Source organism: Engystomops pustulosus, chromosome 3 (assembly GCF_040894005.1).
Source record: "Engystomops pustulosus chromosome 3, aEngPut4.maternal, whole genome shotgun sequence".
NCBI classification, from domain to species: domain Eukaryota; kingdom Metazoa; phylum Chordata; class Amphibia; order Anura; family Leptodactylidae; genus Engystomops; species Engystomops pustulosus.
Genome location: NC_092413.1, coordinates 53490084 through 53513930, shown reverse-complemented (window position 1 = coordinate 53513930; position 23847 = coordinate 53490084). Strand labels below are relative to the sequence as shown.

At 40.5% G+C, this 23847-nt stretch overlaps 1 protein-coding gene across 2 annotated transcripts in view; it reads left to right on the top strand.

Moving 5' to 3' along the window:
- The window catches only part of CRIM1 (cysteine rich transmembrane BMP regulator 1), a 474029-nt gene that overhangs the window by 428916 nt on the left and 21266 nt on the right, over positions 1-23847 (top strand). For both annotated transcript variants that reach the window (XM_072140823.1, XM_072140822.1), the window contains one exon: positions 8239-8460. In XM_072140823.1, coding sequence (XP_071996924.1) covers positions 8239-8460 — 222 coding nt within the window. The remainder of the gene's footprint in view (positions 1-8238; positions 8461-23847) is intronic.

The following is a 23847-nucleotide window of genomic DNA, read 5'->3' as shown; positions in this document are numbered from 1 at the left end:
GTTAATATTTTGGGGCTCCTACTGTGTACCTCATGTTGACACACCCCTCTCAGCAGTTCCTAAACAACATCTCTCCATGGGACTCTTTGTGAATATTGTTTTTCAGCTTGTGTTCATTGTCTACAACTAGTAAGTTGTATTCATCTACATGATTATTATGCAGAGATGAAGAGCCACTATCTAATCACCCCTGTTGCGTTATCTTTGTTTTGAAGCACAGTTTGACAAAAAAAATTTTTTACAGTTTTATTATTAAAACCATAAATGTGTTTGGTATGCAGCAGATTTAGTAGCACAAAAATATAGTCAGCAACTAATTAAGTGGCATTAAGTATTATGCCTTTAAACATTAAAATTTATTCCAGAAGAATTAAATTCAGATGTAGAATGTGGCCCTGCAAGGAAAAAAAAATGTGCATGGCATTGCCATAGGGCCATAAATAAGGTCTTGTAATCTGACTTCCCTACAGTGTAAGGGTACATTCACACGCGGTATGCCCGCCGTGCGCTGGGGAGGAGGAGTTGTTGACCTCTCCTCCCTCCATAGAGAATAACGGCGCACGGCCGCACACACGCTGAAAAATAGAGCATGCTCTATCTTTTTGCGGTGTGCAGCCAGGATCGGTGCCACAAATGTGTGGCACCGTATCCTCGCTGCGCCGCTATTGCCGTCTATGGGGACGTACATGCGGCCGCATGTACGTCCCCGCAGACGGCCATGTGAAGGAGCCCTCAAGCATATTGTGTCTGATTCCTTTTATGAATAAAATAGAGAGCGTAGAACATAGAGAAACCAATTGTTGTACCAAAAAAACATGCACCTTAATCCTATCTTATTTACAGTGATTTCTTAATCTATGCGTATTGTCCAAAATATTTCTCTTTAGTTGCATATTAGATGAATATAAACGCACAGTGTCACATGGCAATCAACCTAAGGAGAAAATAAGGATACAATATTTATTTTTAAAGAGGTAGCTCCTCAGCCATGAGTTAATCCAAGCCAAGGAATCAATCATGCATGTTTCTAGGTCTATCATAAAAATATGAAAATTACAGATGAAATGATTTGTCCTGTAATTAAATCTTATACCCTGTTTACAGGATTTTTATCACAAAGGACCCTTAATATGATTCTGGGGCATTCATAATTTCGTCAGCAGCTTCCACCATTTCTGAGCTACTGATGCCATCAGTCTTGGCCAGATGGGCATTCCAGGCCTGAAGCAGACGGCCTGGCAGCGCCTAGCTGACATTGTAGAGCATAATTAGCATATTCAGTGGCAAAACTAATACCACGGATTTCCCGAAATGATGTAGGCTAATGAGAAAATTTTAACCACTTTAACTAATTGTGCACTAACTTTAGCTGCACAGTGACACCTACCATTTTATAAGATGGAAAGAGTTGAAGTTGGTGGTGCAGGAGAACGAGAAGTCGGTCTCCTAAAGATTTAATATAAAAGCAGCGTTTATACAAGAACGTAGTTGTATGCTTGTGATCTTGGAGTCCCCCATGGGACTCATCATAGATATTTTCAATTTGTATCCAAGTCAGAACTGTATATTTTATAATTGTAACTACAGGCAAAATTGTTTTTTCTGTCCCAGTGACAATTGGATTTTCAATTTTTTTTTTTTTGCTGTAATGGAAACGAGGATTATCTATAAAACTTCATTGCAGACCTTACAGCATCCAGAGAGCTTCACCAGAAGTCACAGTGAGGAGAGTGGTCTGTCTGTAAATAAGGGTCATCTGTAAGTCTGGTGTCCTTAAGTAAGGGGACAGCCTGTACTTGTGTTGGGACAAGACCTTTCACTGTCTAACATTTGGAGAAATATTTGGTTAATGTTTATTAGTGAGAGCCACATAACCACACACATGTAAATTAAATTTTTTTCAGTTTTAGACATTTCGATTTTTTTGCATTCAGTATTTTTCTTTTCATCATTTGTGTTGAGCTGTCCTGTCTTACTGCATAAAGTAATCTGATACATATGTAGGATTACTCCAGAAATAGATGGGGAAAGGAAACTGCAAGTAAACTGTCATGCTATTACATTGTTAACACCATGCAGTTCCTGAGTGTGCTGTCATGTACCTGAATCCTCATTGGATGGCTGTCACTACCCAACTCAAGTGCACAGTTAATGTAGGGTTGTATATTTCTAAAGATCTTTAGTGTACAATCTATTCACCGGGAATCTTTTAACACTTTCCAATACATATTTAATACAATAAGTCAAGAAACATGTTCAGTGATTAAGATTATATGTCAATAGTGTTATCTGGAATGCACCAAACACTGTTTGTGTAAAACCATATGCTTACAAATGCCGTCAATCAGTTATAATATATAGTATATATATTATATGTATATTTTTTTAAAATTTTCAAATTAACTTAAAATAAACATTAATGAATTCCCTATTTTGTTTCTTTATTTTTGATGCATAATATGTATAGTCTCGGCCAAAAGTGGCGACTATGTTGATGTTTTTTTTCGTGTTTATTTATTATATTGGGAAATGAGATGTATCATTATTTTTATTTTATTTTTACATTTTTTTTTTTTTAATGCAAGTTTTCCCCGGTAACTGGAGCATTTATAACAGCCCCAGTTACTAGGGGTAATGACCTCCTGCGAGGGCTGATGTTGATCAGACCTGTACTGGGACTGATCAGACCAGCAGATCTGATTTACCCCTGTATTCTTCCAGGCTCTGCTTCTTGCCACATCGTGCTACTTCAGCACGATGCTTTGAGGAACAGAAAAAGCAGAAGCAGTAATAAACTGCTCCTGCCTTCTCCTAAGATTAGGATGCAGTTGAGGTGCAGTTTTAACTGTAACGTGTAAACGCATGATAAATTTCTAGGATAATGGAGTAATGGGAAAACATAGTGTTATCATAAAAGATGTTTTTGCATTGTTCTGAAACATATCACTACAGGCAGTCCCCGCGTTACATACAAGACAAGGGTCTGGAGGTTTGTTCTTAAGTTGAATTTGTATGTAAGTCGGAACTGTATACTTTATCATTGTAACCCCCAGCCAAATTTTTTTGGGTCTCTGTGACAATTGGATTTTAAAAATGTTGGATTTTAACAGGATTAACAATCAATCTTCATTACCGACACCTTTGATAACTGTTATAGCTGTTTATTGTAGCCTAGGGCTAAAGCACAGTAAATTGGCAACATCCAGAGTTCCGTTTGTAACTAGGGGTCGTAAGTAAGTCAGGTATTCTTAAGCAGGGGACCGCCTGTATTTACAAAAACTGACATATATAGTAGATTTTACATTTGTTACAAGTGTACACTTATTTCTGCACAGTCCTAGTCACTGGGACCTGACTGGACACTACAGTAAGAGCCACACATTTGTTTGATGATCATAGGACTAGGCCAGTTGTCCTCCTCTGCAAGCAATGGAGGTTCACATTCTGAAAACCCAAGGGGAGAACTTCAACATCAAGAAAGATCATGCTTATTACAAACAATGTATAATGGCTAGTGGCATAGCTTTACACTGCTTTAGCTTTTCTTATTAGAAATTGAAAGCTTTTGCCGAGACCATATTCCTGAACATACAGCTCTGCTTTTTCTATTGCATGCAAGGGACACATGAAAAACAGATGCTGGGGTTCTGCAGCTTCAAGAAGCAAGACTCCCCGATATATTAACAATGTCTTTTATTCACGCAACAGCTGATATACCGGCAGCGGTATGAAGGAAGACACCTCCCGCACACACTGTAGTATCTTTTGTTTAAGGCACATTAAATATTCAGTAAGAAATCTGTTAAAGTCTCTTAAAACAACACAGCTGTAGAGTTTGATACTTAGTATTTACACATTTATTCAGTAATTACTGGTGAAACATCAAGCTTATGTGCCGCAAAAAAATTCCTTTGAGATTCATTGGACCTTACTCTTTCATCCTTACAGATGTAAAAGATTTTTATTTAAGGTTTCCATTGTGCAGATGAACAGCCATGCAAATGTTTAATTTAACAGTTGTTATGGTGCCAGAATTCAATTACATGGAGAATATATTAAAGGGGTATTTCCACGAAGACAAGATTCTAAAATATACTCAGAATAACAAAATAAAACAATGTCTTATTCACTGTTATTAACAAAAATACAGCATTACACAGATAATTCCGACCTGTCTATATCAGTCCTGGTATATACAATTTCAGTTGGGCCGGGATCTGACCATAATCTAAAGATTTTTATGGTTGGGCAGGACAGATTCTTATCATGGATTGCTTCTCCTGTCTGAGTTGATGCATTGTGAGCTCTGCCCTTCCCTCTCCTTTACAAGAGGAGCTCACACACACACACTTCCTGCCAGCAGGCAAGATCAACAGACTTAATCCACAAGCTACATATAAGATCTTTATAGCAGAGAAAGGAGGCATTTAGCAGAGCTGACTCTGTGTGTTCATAACTGAGTTAACAGAGTCATTGTATGTTATATCCATCTCGTATTTCTCTTTTTCTATGTGTCAGATACTAGTAGAATGTTCAGACGCTAAATAAAAGTGTACATAAACCCGTAGCCTAATAACCTAACCATATTGTCAGCACATAGGGATCATAAATGTCTGCTTAGAAAGTCCCAGCCCACACTGACCATTACTGAGTGATATGAGCTAAAACAACAATAAAACGGAGTAAAATTGTAATGTAAGGGGGTTAAAAATAATCTTTTTGTGGAAAAATCACTAGGGGGTTATTATTTGAGAACTCTTTCATGGGCAAACCTCTAACGGATACAAATTCACTGGTTTGTGAAATAAGTTCTAGAAAGTTAAAAACTGACTAATTTAAAACATCAGATTTTACAGTGTTTTTGTATGTCTGCTCTACATATTTTGGTAATTGAAGATCTATAGTGATATTTGCCGTGCAATAAGAGAAATAACACACTTTCAGTATTCAGTGACTTAAAGGGTGAAATGAAGTAAAACTTTTGTACCCTAACCCTTGGTACCTACCTATGTCCCTGCCAATCTCACCTTCCTATTTTCTCTTTATACACCAGAAGTTACCATCAGCTCAACCACTGGCTGAGGCAGGGGTGGGACTAGGAAAGGGAAATCAGTGACTAATCCAGTAAACATTGAATCTGGAGATGTATAAGGCATGAAAGAGTCACAATTTCTCGCATGCAGAACGCATGACTGGGTTGGGAAGTAGATTTGAATTGAGCTAGCGTAGTCCGGAGGATTCACTATAACAAAATTCTATACCAGGCAAAACCTGGCAAAGAATTCATCTGGGCACATAAATGTGCACATGATATAAGAAACCATGATATAATTTGCCAATATTCTATTTCTCAAAGTTTGCTAGATCTCTACTTGCTGTCATTCTACAGGAAGTTACATTGTTTACTTCCTGTGGATAAAAATCTGTCCATGGTTATCTGATGAAAAGAAATGAGTGAACCCAAACTTCCCATTCGTGGTTCGGATGCTCCCTGTGCGTGACGTGGACATATTGCCGGCAAACTGTATCCTGTAAAATCACAATAATTGTTTACACATTGTGATGTCAGTAAAAATATACTATGGAGAGGAGATTTTCAGGCAATATCTTGAGATTTTGCAGACAAAAGGCGCACGTTTACAAATTATCTTTTTTTTCCCTCCTTTTTATCTCTGCCTTCTCTGTTTCTCTCAGAGCTGATAGATTTTTTGCTTATCTTCCAAAACGCATAAGAAGGTAGATCTTTTGCTGGAGGACACAGCAGACACTGGAAGAGCGGAAAATCTATAATAGCAGTCACACTTTCCAATATTCATATTGGTTTATTTACTACATTACATGTACAGTACAAGCTTAATAACAAAAGGTATTAACCCAGTGTTGACCGAGGACCAGCATGTCCTTTACTGGGCATCAATAGCACAGTATATTCTGATTGTGATGGAACATTGTTCAGGGACCCAAAAAGGTTTACCGTATGACTTACCATGCCTTCACAGAGCTGCTTCATAATTATCCATTTATGGGGAAATAAATTGTAATACTATTATAACAAAGGAGACCGAGCCAGCATGCATTTTGCGCAGGTAAAATGGATAGAGGGCACCTTTAGTATCATCTGCTATTTAGATGCATAGTCGTGTGTATAATTTCTGAATATCCTGGTTGCGTGAGAGCTACTACATTCTAGCAGCTCTCTGTTCTGCCTCGTAGAAATTGTGTGATCCTCTATTTAGAATCTATCATCTAAGATGTCTATATGCTCTAATAGTGAATGTTAAAATTCTTCTAGATGAGACAACTTTGTATTGTAGTCTGTTTTAATGTAGAATATAACATGGTATATGGCTATTTAGTGATTCTTGCAGCTTCAATAGCTTGGTTCATTCTTATGTATTCTATTTCAAGTGTGTGTTTTCTTGCCATAAAATGCTCCCAAAGCTATTTTTCTATTATATATCCTGCTTAATTTCTAGCTGAAGACCTGTGATCTCTAATAAGAGTTCCAAGGGAAACCCCATTTAATAACTGCAGTTCTTTGGGATTATTTCTTATAAGTCTTTCTCATTTCCCAGACAACAGGATTCCCAAACAGGGAAACTTTGTCATTGGCATCCAAGAACCACTCACACCACCGTTATTGATAGAATGTGACTGCCCAGGCCACAAAGAAATAGGACCTTCTCTATAATTTTCAGTGCGGGCAGTGAGCACCTAGAAAGTAAAAAGGGCCTGGAGTTAGCTGCAAAACAACACAGCTGGCGTATTGGCCCCATTACACAGGCCTAAGGGCCTCTACATCTTTTGAACATTGTGTGCAAAATTTTAAATTTTAAGTTAAGATTTCTTTACGAATTAAACTGCAGATTATGTGTAGAGTCTTCTCATCAATGTGCATGTAACCTAGAAGGGGGAAAGCCGTTGCACTGTTATCTTGTGGTTACAAGGCTCTGTTTACACAGGGAAGTTTTTGATGTATCATATTGTAGCCAAAACTAAGAACAGATACTAAAAAATAACGTATAAGCCAAATTACCAAGTTGGAATTAGTAAAATTGGAAGAAAAAAAATTTACTTTACACGTTAACTTTACACTTAAAGGGAACCCATCACCACTATTTTCACAAATACAGGTAGTGACAGGTTCCTATAGAGCTCTAGTAACTATCTGACACCTTGCTTGTAGCTAAAAATTATGCCCCTGAGATTCCCATATATTCAACTTTATAGTTTTATCTGCTAACTAAGCATGGCTACAGCGAGTCCAGGTGGGCGCGGCCTCCTCGGGCTGAATCCAGCAGCTCCTCCCCATCCCTATCTCTGTATGCTGCTATAATGTCATGTGACCAGGGTGACATCATCGCAGGTCCTACAGATTTTGTAGCATTAGGAACTGTACACTAAGCATATATGTCATGAAATCACTGCATATTTTATCACATGAAATCAAAGCAGCCTGCATGGAGAGGAGTAGAAGTCCATGGAGGCTGCTGTGATTGTTTTATGTGGTCAGATATGTATATGGGGTACAGTTTTCATATTAAGTAGCTCAAGGACCTTTGATGATGTCACCCTGTTCACATGACATTAGGCCACGCCCCCCGTGGACTCGCTCCAAAGCTGCATAGATACCAGGCAAGATTATAACTCTGATTTTATGGGGATCTGAGGGGAACAATTTTTAGCTAAAAGCAGGGTGTCAGATAGTTACTAGATCTCTATAGGAACCTGCCACTACCTGTATTTGTGAAAATAGTGGTGACGGGTTCCCTTTAACTAAGTAGATCAACAAATAGACTTCAATATCAACTGGTGAAGGCACACAACAGTCATTGAATTGGATATTAGGAAAGAAGTATCTCAAACCCGGTGTAGTCTGGTCTAAACATGGAAGCTAGCAGTGAAGTGCTTGTGTCAAGTGGAGCCAGGTAAGAGAAGCACAGAAATAAGCTGTACAAACGGAAAGGCTTGTAAGAATGAACCAGAAAACAATCTATATCTTTCAAGCTGTTTGTTTTGGATAGGAAGGTCACTGTCAAGAACATCTTTAAAAAGGGAACATGTAGATGTATTTTCCACTTTGTAGACTAGCTGATGTTGGACAGATAGGACACAGGCTGTACAGTACCTTATGCCAGGGGAAAATACATTTTGTACCTGATATCCATTTAGTTTGCCCAGTTTAAGAGATTTGAGCTGACGCTTCCTGCCACTAAATGTTTACATTCAATCTTCCAGATGAATCTCTTCAGCCTTCTGTACCAGGCAATGACAGTCTGCCCAGCTACTGCAAAAATGACGAGGGAGACATTTTCCTGGCAGCCGAGTCTTGGAAACCCAACGTTTGTACAAGCTGCGTCTGCATGGATGGGATGATCAGCTGCTACTCTGAGTCCTGTCCGCCTGTAACCTGCGAAAGACCTGTTCTGAGGAAGGGTCAGTGCTGTCCATACTGTATAGGTAAGAATTGTATATAGATGTTACATATAATTGTACAACTGCCTTTGTAAATTTGCCTAAAAAAGGATCTCTGTGAGCACTATTATTTGTAAGGCGCTAAAACCCAGTAAATAGAAATGTAAGCTAAGCATCTTGTATTGTGTGGATAAAGCTGACATTTTCAGGTACCCAGGGGTGTAGTCCTTCAAGGAGTTGTTGACCTATATGTTGAACAGAAGTTCTATTCCCACTCATGTTATTCTACAGTGTTCCCTCAAGTTACAGTATTCATTTGTTCCCAGACGACCCCTGTAAGTTGAAAATATTGTAGCTTGCTATGACAGCATTGTGGAAAAATTGTAATTGGTTCCAAAGTTACCGAAATGTCACCGCACAATGAAAAAACTAGTGAACAAAAATTCAGTCATACATAACTACTGGAAGCTGGAAATCGCTTTTTACAATGTGCATTGTACCTTTATCAAGGACCCATACAGGAAATGGAGGACAGTTTTTTTTTGTCAAACAAAGCCACATACTTCCTACATGTTTATTGCACTTTACCAACTCCAATGCCATGTCTTTTTCATGTCTTTAAACTTTCAGACTGGCGTTAAAGGGATTTGATTCCTGATGGGGTTATTTCATGCTGACCACCTCTTTTGTGGATAGAATTCCTGGATTCAGCCTGGTCTAGCTTTTCACACCCCCATCAGAGGGTGGGTACTTCCTTTTGTGAATTACCTCATTTCTTATCCCATATATAATGATGTCCATGCGTCCTAATAGCCCATGCTTTCTAGACAAAGTGAAAGACAGGAACATGAAACTATTTCTAGGAACAAATCAATTTAGTGCAATGATACAGCCAGTGGCTTTTCTATCACTACTTTTATACACGCAGAGGCAGTCATGTACTCAGTAGGTTAACTGAACAATTTTATATAATAATGGTAATAATGGCAATCATTGTAGCAAATCCAGTAGAAAATAGCCTATTTTTCTATCATACTTTCAGTCGTGGTAACTTTACGCAGGTGCAAATCACAAAATACTTAACATTTTTTGGCCAGGGTTTTTTCTTTCATACATGTCATTAAATTACATTTTTGATGCCACATACCAGACTGGATTTTCGAACGAGTTACAACCGGTGCATTCATAGACTTTTATAATTTACTATTTCTTTTCATTCCAGTCTTATAAAGGAGTATTCTATTCCGACAAGACTAAACATATGGAAATACCATGCTTCTTAATTTCACACTTTTGCAATATATTTCATGTCTCTTCCAAGTCATAAGTATGTAAGGCATTGACTAGGGATGGAAGTGAGAACGTCTACACAGAGCAGTCTAGGATAGGAAAGTAAACCAAGGGTGATTTATGTCTTTTCTTAACAAGTAACAATGATTACTTACTGTACTGGTCCTATGATAGGAGTGGGGAAGAAATTCCACATCTGTTTAATAAATGGTCTGTGTAACTTTATTCTTAGCATACTATACTATAGGTGAAGTCCAATAAACGTTGATGTTTTAGATCATTCAGTTTAAGGCCCCTTCTACATAGCTATTTCTTCTCTATATCTTGTCTCTGTCTGGCTTTAAAAGACAATAAATTCATTTTACGCGATTCCAATTGAGGCTCATTAGCTGAGTCATGTCAACAATGTCCTCAACCGTAATGAGGTTAATGTCCCAAATAGATTCGGATAGGAAAAACTTCCTTTATTGGGAGTATTTATAATGAAAAATATTGGGACCACAGTAATATATAGCAAAGCTCAGAGGACTACTGTGTAAAGGGTCATAACTGGAGTGATATCCTACATCACACACAGTCCCATTTCTTTTGTTTTCTAGTAGCTGTAAATGATGGGAACATCGCACCTATTTAGAACTAATGCTATGTCCCCCAGTAGCATTAATTCTCAATAGGGGTGGTGAGCACATCATTTACAGCTGTCGGTGCTGGTATTATTCTCTGCAGACAGTCCACATCCACTGGTTGTTGTTGATTACCTGAGTACTCATTCCCATGAAAAAAATGATGGAGTGGACTCTTAACTCTAACAGCATGTGACTCTTTGTGGGCTAACGTATGGGGCCATGTTAGTGAGTGCCGCACCCTATGTTGGCAAAATTGCTACAGAGAGCGAGCATAGCATCATTTAGTACTTTGTGTAGATTAATTGCAAATAAGTTATGCCTCATCTCCACGAACGTGTGCATTTTGCATGCTGCAGGCAACTGGTCGTGTGCTCTTGCTTCCGGCCTGTCTGACATCGGCAGGTAAGCACCGGCGATGTCCATAAGACATGACTGCATGGGCTGGAAAGGCAGGCAGAAATCAGATCCGTCCAATCTTTGACAGGATACTTCCATTGTGGTGATACACGGCACCTCACAGTGCATGTGCTCAATAAAGCAGTGGGCCAAGAACCGCAAGTTGGACAGCTAGCTCTTGGCCAAAGCACATGTTCTTGTGCTTGAGACCTTGAGGAGATAAATTCTCCATTAACTTCAATACTAAAATCACAGGAGAAGATGTGTTACATTGTATTTCTTCTCAAGAGGAGGTGATGGGAATTCAACTATGTCTCCAAGTGAGGGCACAGGTTTATCCAAGCTGGCGAGCAAGTTGTTCTTTTTAATCATTAACAATGAGGATTCACATCCTTACTGTACACAACTTGAGAATCTTGAGAAGTTTTGAGTAAAAGTATTTCAGAAGTACTGATAATTCCATTGGGGATAGAAGATTGCAGCCCAATTTACCTCACACCTCTTTTACTGTTCATTCATCTCAAGGCTTTAGGAATTTTACAGGTTGTCTCTCGACAGTTAAGTCTGAAATAAAGAACATTTATTCTGCAATGAAAAACCGTATAATCATACATAATCACCATCTGCATCCCAGGACCTATCATTGACTTATCTTATAATTACACAAATTTACCTTTTAAAAGTCTCACGGCCTATACAGCATTATCCCGGATAGAGACAAGTGGGATTCATTCTCATCTTGTAATAGTCTGGTTTACAGCAGTGTTATAGGACTAAATTTTTGCAATTTTAATTTAGTAGGAATGAAAATGATAAAAAAAACGGCCAAAAGCCTTCTCCTTGTATAATCTTCGCAGTTCACATTGTGCTACTTGTAGTTATCACCTACATGCTATAAGCCAATATTGAACTACAGAATCCTATGGCACAGTCATTAAAGTAGCTGCTATCTACCTCACTGCTGCCTAGCAAACTCAGCTCTTAAGGGAATGGTCATACAAGGTCTTAAAGACTCCTTTAAGATCATTTACAAGTGGTTCATAAACCACACTATTTATATTTTCTTTTCCGACATATAATATGGCACAGGAAATACTATCCATGTCCCTGTGTAGAACTAGTGCTTGGTAAATCTCACAAGGTGATGGGAAAAACTGACACATTTCACTTTTATCTGCTTTAAAGGTCAAGTTTTTACTGATAAGCTACATTTTAAGCCGATCAGTCTTTGGAAAGATTAAAAATGTTCTGTAAGTCAATGTTCTGGCAATTTAATGGGACTTTTTGTATTTGAACAAGGCACATATCATGTGGCTTTCACTTCATTGTAAATGACTATTCCCTTGATATCCTATTCTAGAATAACCATTGCCAGATCCTGAGGTCTTACATACAGATATCTGACCATATATGAACGCCTGTTGAAATCTCTTGGCAAATAAATATTTAGTAGTTATAGTGTTACCTTTTTGCAATGTTTTATAAGAACTTTGTCATGTGTCAATACTCTAGATCTTAGTTCAGCATACGATATATTGTTCACATAATTAAATCTAGGAGGAATAGCATACAGTGATTCTCTTGTTCCTCTGAATGTGTTAATTAACAAATCCCTATTACTGACAGTCGAGCCTTTTTCTTCTTACTCATCTTGTTTTTTTTGGTGTTATAACGAAGAACAAGCCTAAATGTTGCCATAAGCTGGTGTGATGCCCCAATGGAGACACACTGCTACTTTATTCTTTTCATAACCAATTCTTTTGTGTGTTTTTATCAAACTGTTGGTTTAGATAGTGGATAAAATAACTTTTTGTCATGATGAATTTGGGGCTGTAGAATGTGGAAGAACAAACTAAATTATGTTTTATGTTTATAAACTGTACCTCAACTAAGATGAGTTAGTAGATTGGCATACAAATGGCACATAGCATCAGTATGAAAATACATCAGGATAAGCTGTTTTCCAAGAAAGGAAGTTCTTGTGGTCCATGGCTGAAGCTGGCAATATCTATTCACAACATATAAAATGTAAAAAGTGGTCTGAGTGATTCCCCACTGAACATGGAAGAGCACTGAGGTTAAAGGAAACCATTGCTATGATCTTACTCAATCGCATTAGAATGAAATATCCGAGTATGGGCATGTTTGACCTTTAAAGTGGTATTCCCATGAAAACTTAGGATAACAAAATAACACATTATGGCACATTTACCTACCTGGTCCCGCGTAGTTAACGAAAGTACATTGTCAGACGATAATGCACTGTGCCGCGATTCACTAAGATTGTGCGCTCGATATCCTGCATTTGTTGCAGGTCCGACGGAGATCGCCTTCTTCTTCCTGGTGCATGTAAGTGCTTGATCTTGCGACACAATTTGAAAGTTAAATCCCGCGCTCAGTCCGACACAGTCAGAACATCCAACGGCACGCAGGCCGATTTCTGTCGCATGAAAGCCAGGGAAGCAGTGCCACAATCCCATCGCGTGCGACACAATGCCCAGTTAAATACCTGTTCCAGCAGCGCAAATACCAAAAACGTCGGAAAACCCGACAAAAGTACGGCCGCGGAGCCTTAGTAAATAAGCCCCATCATCTAAATAACTGTTAACAGTAATACAGCATTTTACAGATCTCATTCCAACATGTCTCTGTCAGTGCTGGTGTACACAATTTTGGATGGCCCCTGGATCCGACCCTGTATCTTGAGTTAAAAGTCGGCAGACATGTTGTTCTTCTGTCTGGCTTCCTGCCGGCAGCTTGTGAGAAGAATAAAGCTACAAACAGATAAGATCCTTATCCGAGGGAGGGGTAGGCACCACAGGTGTTAACCGTATGTGTTTTAGGTGAGTTATAGCAGAGCTGTGTATGTTTATACACTCTTAAACACATTTATATACTCACACACACACACATATAGAGCAAATACACATCACAGGTACACATCAACACAGCATATATATTACATATATGTTATATACATATTATGCTGTACAATGTGCAGCATAATATGTATATAATGGGGGACATCCTCCATTCTTTAGTGTCAGGTCAGATGATGGGGCACCCTGACAACTATGGTCCCCATAGCAGCTACTACCACTTAGTTAAGCCCTTGTACAGTAGTTCTCCAGAGTAAGTCTAGATGAACTGTGTGAATCTGAGAATAGCTGTTGACCAGACAATTATAGTGCATGGACATATTTATTTTTTAGTTCAGCAGTATTATTTGTGTTCATTTTTAAGAATATGTGTGCTAGAGAAGTAATAACAGTAGATACACTTTTTGGTTGCTTTAAGACGCTGATTATAACAGCCATTGTCAAACAGGGATTAGAAAACCCTGGATTTCTTTTCAGACTCGCGGCTGATATTGTGCGTAGATTTCCATGAATAATTTTCCTGAATTGCCATTTTATGTTTTCTGTTCTGAAGAATTTATGCTTGCAGTTGTCTGAAACAAGGAATATTATTAAATTACTATTGTGGAAATGACCCGTTATAGCTTCTGGTGGTGATCCAAAATCCATTTTATTCTAGGACAGATAACCTTTATCTTTGTGGGTGGAAATTCATTCATGTTTTATGATAATATTGTAATTCTAGTTACAACCCCCATTAACCTATCAGACAGCACAGATTCTCTAATTATTTTCAGATATCATATTAATTCTTCGAAATTCTATAGGAGGGAAACATTTCAAAACAAGCCCTGACTATAGATAACCTTCCAGTGTATATGCCTATCTTATAAATATGCATGTTAATGATCTGTAACGGCTTTGTGCTGTTATTGGCACATTAGATATTAGGTCACCTGATGGCATTTAAAGGTAACCTGTCACATTAAAAAGGCAGCCTGGTTTACAGGCATCAGGTTATAGGACAGATGGAGCTAAGCTAATTAATATATAGTGCCTTCTATTCATCCATTCGTTTAGATTTACTTGTTCTGCACATCGGAGTCCAAAGGGCATCTATGCACATTTATATAGTGAATATTGTCTATCACTCCCATGAATGCCACTGACCTTCTAAGCCCAGAATGAGCAGGAATGTGAATGCATAAACTAGTTTTTTTTCACAAAATTTTCCCTCAAAAATATACATCAAGCTGCTCAGCTCCTTCTGTTCTAAAACATGATGCCGCCAGATCAAACAACTAGATTTAACACCCTGGATCGGCCAAAATCCCCACCCCCAGGTTAGTAACCTGCTGAAATAGCAATCATCAACCAAATTCACTGTACTAGTAAGAACGGTGAAAATGTATTAAAATATACTATTAAAAATACAAAACAACCAATAACACAACAATAGTACAATAGACAATGCAAAAATTACAAACCGAGTAGCTTGGGTGTGAAAACCTCAAAGCATAGATAGATAAATTGGTGTTACTGGTCTGTAGAGTGCAAGAGTGGAAAGTTAAGTGCATGAGTTTTGTAAATGCAATGTTGACAACAATGTTATTAGGTAAATCTCCTCTTCAGCTTTTTGGAAACGCAAACAAAACGCAACGTGTGACCGCAGCCTTAGTGTCTAATGATTATGGCCAATTATTGCTACTATGTAGAGGTAGCTTTTAGTGTAGAACCTGTTCCTGATTAGTTATTTCAGTCTAGCCTTTTCATGGTTAGATTATTTGCACAAATGGTCCCCTGCATGACCGATTTCCTTAGGGTGATGGCACACATGGTGTTTTTGGTCCGTTTTTCCCAATTATCTTAATAGATAAACAGGTTGTAAGAAGCCAAACGCATGGTAAACGGCCAAAAACAGACTGAAAACGGATGTTTAAAAACGGACCAAAAACGCTGTGTGTGGCATCACCCTAAGTGTGACCTTTATATTTCTAGCTGAAGGGAGGTGGTGGCAAGAAAACGAATACGATTTTCAGGTAGACAGTACTTACACAGCATCACGTATACCTTGCTCTGGGATGTATAGTGAAATGATCAGCGACCTTGTCTCTCTTGGGTACTATTGGAGATCACCGAGGGAATTACATTTTGGAGAAGGGGGGGGGGGGGTTACATAATTAATTTAAAGCACAGTTCAAAAAAAAAGTCCACGCAGCACAGCTCATATCCAGAGAAAAAGAAAAAAGTGAACACGTGCAAAGCCGTGAATGGATCTACGCAAGAAAGATCCTCCAAGTATTAAAAGATGAAAAGGCAGCACACAAAAAACAAAGGTTGAAAAACTGTGTTTTTTAAATCCATTATAGGCGACGTTTCGGCTCTTACAAACCCAAGAATAGGCTCCGGTTTGTAAGAGTCGAAACGTTGCCTATTACGGATTAAAAACCCACCGTTTTTTAACATTTTTTTTTATGTGCTACCTTTTCACCCTTTAATTAATTTAAAGCACAATGATTCTACAGGAACATGTAGAAGAAAAAGGGTTATGGGTCCCGTATTTGCTTAGTAAATGCTGCCTATTTATGTAGTATATGTCTATCTGAGCCCCCTGAAGTAAAAGACTGGAAGCAGGGACTGTATGTCTAAGTACTGCCCTGATGCAGGGCACTTATTAATACTCACTTATTCACTAAGTAGGTTGTCAAGGTCTAAAAAAAACTTTTTTGGGAGGAGAATCTACGCTAGCTAGTGAATCCCACAGTATACCAATAACCTCCGCTTCTGTTCACTGGAGCTTTGGGTTGCAAGTTACTTGATAGGAATATCCTTTATCTGTATCCCTCCACTTTTTGTTTGAGTAAAGACAATGGGGGACATTTACTTAAAGTGTCGGTGTCTGCATTGGCTTTGTTACCGACCTGCTCTCGGAAAGAAGACACACATTTAATATTGTAGAGCTGTGCAGAGACATTTCTGGCGCCGAGACCATTTTCTGTCCCCGAGACCATTTTCTGTCCCTGGGACCAAAATCTGTCCCGAGCACCAGAAATATGTCCAACAGTCCCTGCTAGACCAGTTTTCTTTTGGTCTACTTTCCGCCAGTTTACAGCGCCCAAAAATGGCTGTGACACATATTAATTCTGTCTGAGTTTCCACTCCGCCAAAGCCACGCCCCTTTTCGGAGAAGAGTCGGAGCAGACGGAAAAAGTCATTTTTTCTGTCCCCGACAGCTAATAAATAGGTCTGAGAGCAGAACATGTGGTGAGAGCGCCACAAAACTGGCGGAAACACCATAGTAAATGTCCCCCAATGTGATTATTAGGAATGTATCTCCACAGCAGGAAGCTTTAACCAGCTGAGATCACTGAGCGGTTATTTGGCAAGAGGCCTGGTAACACGTGTAGCTTTGTTATTCAGCTTAATCTCTCATTGCCATTCTTTGTGCTGTGTATATTTTCTTTAAGCACCTTCTATCGATCACCGATTGCATTCATTCAATTTATGAGCTGCCTCAAGTACATGGACCAATGATTTCAGTTGTCTTATCTGGCAGCCTTGTGATACGCAGAATAATAGCCATTTAGTTTGTGCTAAGCCGCTCTGACACAGCTGTAAAGCTCTTCTTCCACCATCATAACACTTGTCGCTAATGGCGTTTTCAAGATGTGCAGTAATTCATGCAAATCAAGATCAATATCTCAAAATCAAATCAAATGAGACTTCTGAGTGTAAATCATTGGGCTTTAGAGGCGAAGACAACAATGTATAGCTTTTCAATTAGTTGTTGTTTTCTATCGGCTTTGTTGTTTCTTAATTTGTTTTCAACAAAGCAATATTGAAAGAAAGCAGAATATTGGAGGGGTTGGACACTTTCCCTCATGTTTTATGTAAGTGTGGTGGGCAGAATATTAGGTTAAAGGGGTATTCCCATTATTGTATAATAAAAAATTAAACAATTTTCCAGTATACTTTCTGTATCAATTCATCACATTTTTCTAGATCTCTGCTTCCTGTCATTCTATAGAAAGCTTCTATGTTTACTTCCAGTGGAGAGAAATCTGACCATGGTCACACAGCTGTGCATCTGCTGCCCCATTGTTCCTGTACCCCTATACTGTTATTACTATTTATGGAGAAGTGCAGGGATCACCATTTCTCTTGCTCCAATGTCCGAGGCTGTGAAAATGCAATTTAACAAACCATCTGACAAAATCTCTGGTCTGCACAAGCACTTAATCTGGCCTAGATTAAAAATACTAGTAACAAATACTCCCCTGACATCTGGGCTTTAACAAACCACCCATTCCCCTCTATTTCCTCATATATGTAACATTATGTAGAACAGCTAGTTATTCATGGACAGTGCTAGGAATGACACTTCCAGAGGAAGATGTGTAAACAATGGGATTGTCCATGAAAATGAACAGCAGTCGCCAACTGTGATACAGCACATTAGTAAATAATTAGACAACATGGTGTTATTATAAATTAATTGCATAGGCACCATGACAATTCATTGAGAAATCCAGGCAGCATCTCCTATGGGATCGTGTAATTTTGTTTCCAACATGGAAAGCTGGATCTTGCCAAAAAGTACTTCATTGGGGATGAGAATGGCTGCAAAGTCATGATCTGAATAAACAATAGAAATGTGCAATGAGGAACATGATGGATGTACTATGGTACAAGATACACTTATAGTAGTCATTGATGGCTTAAGATGACCTTTTTTTTTGTCTTTTTAAATTTTTAATCTAAAAAAACAGTTTTACACACTTTGTGAACTTTCAAGAAAGGCTAAATCCTAAATTTTTTTTACAAGATTTGGAAATACCCCACAGAAGGCATAGTAAACATAGTACACAAGTGTATAAAAACAATTAACTTACATATTCACTCCCCGAGGCTCCTCTTCCTTCTTATCTTAATTTGAGTGAGCACAGGCACCGGTTCACTCTATGATATTAGCAGCGGCGCATCATAGTGTGCGCTGGCGGGCAGAGCATATGTATGTGTCTGTGCCCACTCCACGACGAATGAAGATAAGAAGGAAGAGGAGCCGTGGGAATCATGAGAAGGTGAGTATGCAGGCATTTCATTAACAGGGGGGGGCTGCAGGGCATTTCATTAACAGGGGGGGCTGCAGGGCATTTCATTATTTGGGGGGCTGCAGGAGATTTCATTAATAGAGGGGCTGCAGGCCATTTCATTAGTAGAGGGGCTGCAGGCCATTTCATTAGTAGAGGGGCTGCAGGCCATTTCATTGGTAGAGGGGCTGCAGGCCATTTCATTGGTAGAGGGGCTGCAGGCCATTTCATTGGTAGAGGGGCTGCAGGCCATTTCATTGGTAGAGGGGCTGCAGGCCATTTCATTGGTAGAGGGGCTGCAGGCCATTTCATTGGTAGAGGGGCTGCAGGCCATTTCATTGGTAGAGGGGCTGCAGGCCATTTCATTGGTAGAGGGGCTGCAGGCCATTTCATTGGTAGAGGGGCTGCAGGCCATTTCATTGGTAGAGGGGCTGCAGGCCATTTCATTGGTAGAGGGGCTGCAGGCCATTTCATTGGTAGAGGGGCGGCAGGCCATTTCATTGGTAGAGGGGCGGCAGGCCATTTCATTGGTAGAGGGGCTGCAGGCCATTTCATTGGTAGAGGGGCTGCAGGCCATTTCATTGGTAGAGGGGCTGCAGGCCATTTCATTGGTAGAGGGGCTGCAGGCCATTTCATTGGTAGAGGGGCTGCAGGCCATTTCATTGGTAGAGGGGCGGCAGGCCATTTCATTGGTAGAGGGGCTGCAGGCCATTTCATTGGTAGAGGGGCTGCAGGCCATTTCATTGGTAGAGGGGCTGCAGGCCATTTCATTGGTAGAGGGGCTGCAGGCCATTTCATTGGTAGAGGGGCTGCAGGCCATTTCATTGGTAGAGGGGCTGCAGGCCATTTCATTGGTAGAGGGGCTGCAGGCCATTTCATTGGTAGAGGGGCTGCAGGCCATTTCATTGGTAGAGGGGGGCTGCAGGCCATTTCATTGGTAGAGGGGGGCGGCAGGCCATTTCATTGGTAGAGGGGGGCGGCAGGCCATTTCATTGGTAGAGGGGGGCGGCAGGCCATTTCATTGGTAGAGGGGGGCGGCAGGCCATTTCATTGGTAGAGGGGGGCGGCAGGCCATTTCATTGGTAGAGGGGGGCGGCAGGCCATTTCATTGGTAGAGGGGGGCGGCAGGCCATTTCATTGGTAGAGGGGGGCGGCAGGCCATTTCATTGGTAGAGGGGGGCGGCAGGCCATTTCATTGGTAGAGGGGGGCGGCAGGCCATTTCATTGGTAGAGGGGGGCGGCAGGCCATTTCATTGGTAGAGGGGGGCGGCAGGCCATTTCATTGGTAGAGGGGGGCGGCAGGCCATTTCATTGGTAGAGGGGGGCGGCAGGCCATTTCATTGGTAGAGGGGGGCGGCAGGCCATTTCATTGGTAGAGGGGGGCGGCAGGCCATTTCATTGGTAGAGGGGGGCGGCAGGCCATTTCATTGGTAGAGGGGGGCGGCAGGCCATTTCATTGGTAGAGGGGGGCGGCAGGCCATTTCATTGGTAGAGGGGGGCGGCAGGCCATTTCATTGGTAGAGGGGGGCGGCAGGCCATTTCATTGGTAGAGGGGGGCGGCAGGCCATTTCATTGGTAGAGGGGGGCGGCAGGCCATTTCATTGGTAGAGGGGGGCGGCAGGCCATTTCATTGGTAGAGGGGGGCGGCAGGCCATTTCATTGGTAGAGGGGGGCGGCAGGCCATTTCATTGGTAGAGGGGGGCGGCAGGCCATTTCATTGGTAGAGGGGGGCGGCAGGCCATTTCATTGGTAGAGGGGGGCGGCAGGCCATTTCATTGGTAGAGGGGGGCGGCAGGCCATTTCATTGGTAGAGGGGGGCGGCAGGCCATTTCATTGGTAGAGGGGGGCGGCAGGCCATTTCATTGGTAGAGGGGGGCGGCAGGCCATTTCATTGGTAGAGGGGGGCGGCAGGCCATTTCATTGGTAGAGGGGCGGCAGGCCATTTCATTGGTAGAGGGGCGGCAGGCCATTTCATTGGTAGAGGGGCGGCAGGCCATTTCATTACTCAGGGAGGCTGTAACCAATGCATTTTTCACCCTCTGCTTATACTTGAGTCAATATGTTTTCTCAGTTATTTGTGGTAATATTAGGGGTCTCCGCTTATACTCAGGTCGGCTTATACTCGAGTATATACATAATAGGTAATTATTCCAATAAAATTGGCTCCAGAGTGCAATTATGTGATTGAAATAAAATATAAACTTGGGGTACAGAGGTCCTGCATAGTAGGGTGTGGCTGAATGTGTCGGTGTTGTTCAAACAATAGAAAGTAAAATAGAAATAAAAACCCTTGTTTATTCCATATTTATAACATTTTACATGTGGAGTCTTTCATGTAATATAAGACACTGAATGACTTTGTGATCCTCTGATGACCACAATGCTCAGTTCTACCTTCCAGACTTGAAGATGATGCAACGTTTGACTAGAACATAATCATGAACTCAAGTGTAATTTATTGACCATCTTCCCTGAGCTTCCCAGGTATATCTGTAAGAAGCTGGAAGTGGCCAGTCAATTTGAGGAGGATTGCATCAATTTCAAAGCCCAGTGTCATTTGTCAGCTCGACATGACTGATGCTCCAGTGGTCACATGCTAAGTCATAGGACATTAGAGAGCAGGAACAGCATGATCCCTCTGACTTTATAACACATCCTCTCCGAGGGTGGCATGAGGTTAGACACTAATTGGGACAAACACTAAACCAATTTAGAGAATATCCTAAATCTCCAGGACCGAGGATTATTTTCATCCCTATACAGTCTGCTTTTGATGAAGGTTCAAGTCTATTACATTTATCATTGGCTGCTGTTGCTTTGCTTAATGCTGAACCATCTTGACAATAGCGCTTTCACATTCTCGTTTTCACTCTATAATTTTGGGTCCGGTTTGTTCTTTTCTGTCAGTAATGCTCAGTAGCAACAATGACACAAATTGGAAAAAAAACCACATGTACTTATATTGTAATTATGTTTTGTGAGATACACCGGTCTGAAAATAATCTAAAATAGAAGATGAAATGGCGTAAATCCTCATTTTGCCTGTAGCACTGGTTAGATGAATACAGTGGTTCTAATTGTGATTTATTGTTATTGTGTTAGATTAGTAGATCATTGTGTGCTTGCGTCTCTAAAGAATGTAGCGAGTGTATTAGTTACATTGATACAGCTTTTAACTGTATTAGATTGTCTTCAGGGTACATCGAGATGGCCCGGTATGGACGACAATGGTAAATCAATACACTTAATAAACTGCTTTGCCTTCTTCAGAAATGTTCACTGCCAATCGATTTTCTATATATTTTTTGTATCCTCTGTACATACAAATAGTATGTGCACTGGCCCCAGGCTACAAAATGTACATTTTCATCAAAAATTGAAACACAGAACAGACAAAACTGAAAGAAGACATTGCACCTTATCAAGTATATGTCCGCTGATTTAATATTCATTCTAAAGCGGTATTTATCAAAGTTTGTACTTGCAGTATCGACTGCCTTCCCCATCCCCCCCTTACGTTATGCCACTTCCATGCAAAGTGAGTGTGAGCCTTGCTGAGCCGCGGTATGGGCAGTTGCAAAAACTGCCTGCAGTGGTACCCTAACTATAGCCTGCGTCCATATCGCAATTCTACCCCAGGTCTTGCCTCACGGAGGGGTTTTACCAAACACTGGCATATTGGGCACCATGCTTGGCATAAGCCCCGTCAGATCACGGTAATACAGTGGTTCTCTGTTTTGCCTCCAACAAAAATGCCTAATGTGCAGCACAGCTACCAAGTTGTTGCTGTACAAGTGCCAACTCTTCCTTAGGTTATTACTCAATTTCCTATAATGGTTGGACCAATTTTCAAAAGGTACCGTCTGCTCTCATAACACGGCTGATTATGTAAACCCTTTGTGGGAAATCTCTTTAATACAATAGCATTTTTTCTGGTGCACCTTTTTCATGGGGCATGTGACACATTTCTGTCAGACTTTGCATGTTAAATGTGGTGCAAAGTCTGAGCACTGACACCCTCCCCCCCCCTTCAGTGCAGAAATAAATGTTGCATGAAGAGTACTGCAGCGTACACCACAGTGTCGTGTGCAACAGAAATGTGTCTCGGACACTGCTTAAATACACGTGCAAGCTGGCGCACAGCCCTTAGTGAATGTGGGCCATTGTTCGACTGTCCCTATTTATTATGTATTTATGCTGGTTTAGCTTTGGTAAACTGTAATCCTGCATGTGATGATCAGAAATCACCTAAAGTGATCCACTGTCAAATGTTACCCAGATCTGCTCAATGGTCAGGAATTTGCAATTGTGGAACTTGTTCCTGGAAATAGTTCGTCTTATATTTATATCTTGATTTTCTGTTTTATATATGTCGGTAGTAAACCGTTTGTCAGCATAATATTTTTAATGAGAATATAAAATGTCACATCCCATACAATTAATTGTTGGAGTGACATTTAACACGCTCTGATTTTACATAATGCCTCCAGATATATTCATGAAATGAGCACCTCCAACAGCTTCTCGCAAAGTTCTTTTCTGTACATGAAGCTGTACTTGACATTGGAAATATATGTACATGAAGTATCAATGTTGCTTTTGGCGGGTATAAGTGGTCCTTTTCTAAGGTGAAACAGTAGTTGAGAGTCATAAAACCAGTGAATAATTTTGAGTATTTAGTTTTACAGATGAAACTACCATATTGATGCATGCACTTATACAAGTGTTAGAAATTCCGTCCATTAACTGAAGGCTGCCTGCACACAACCTTATAGGGTCCCCTGATCCTGCCACACAATTTGTGACTGGATCATGGCCCCCATAGAGGCACCCGGTCAAGGTGCAGTGAACTACCTATTCAGAGAGGGGTGAGCTCAACCCTCCTCAACCTGGCCAAGGGCTATGCATAAGATCGAGACCCGCACATGGACGTGTGCATGAGACCTTATTGTCTCGGTTACAAATTCCTTTTTATTATTGATGGTCAAAACTGTGGGGCAATTGGAGAACTGCTCTTTGGCCAAAGGTCTTGTCCCTGCACATGACTTTGTATAGATCTGCTGGACTGCCAGTGAAGAGGGTATCTGCATCGATGTTCTAGGTTTTGTCTCATCCTTCCCAATGGAGCAATGATCCATGTAATACATTACTAGATCATATACCTATAACCTT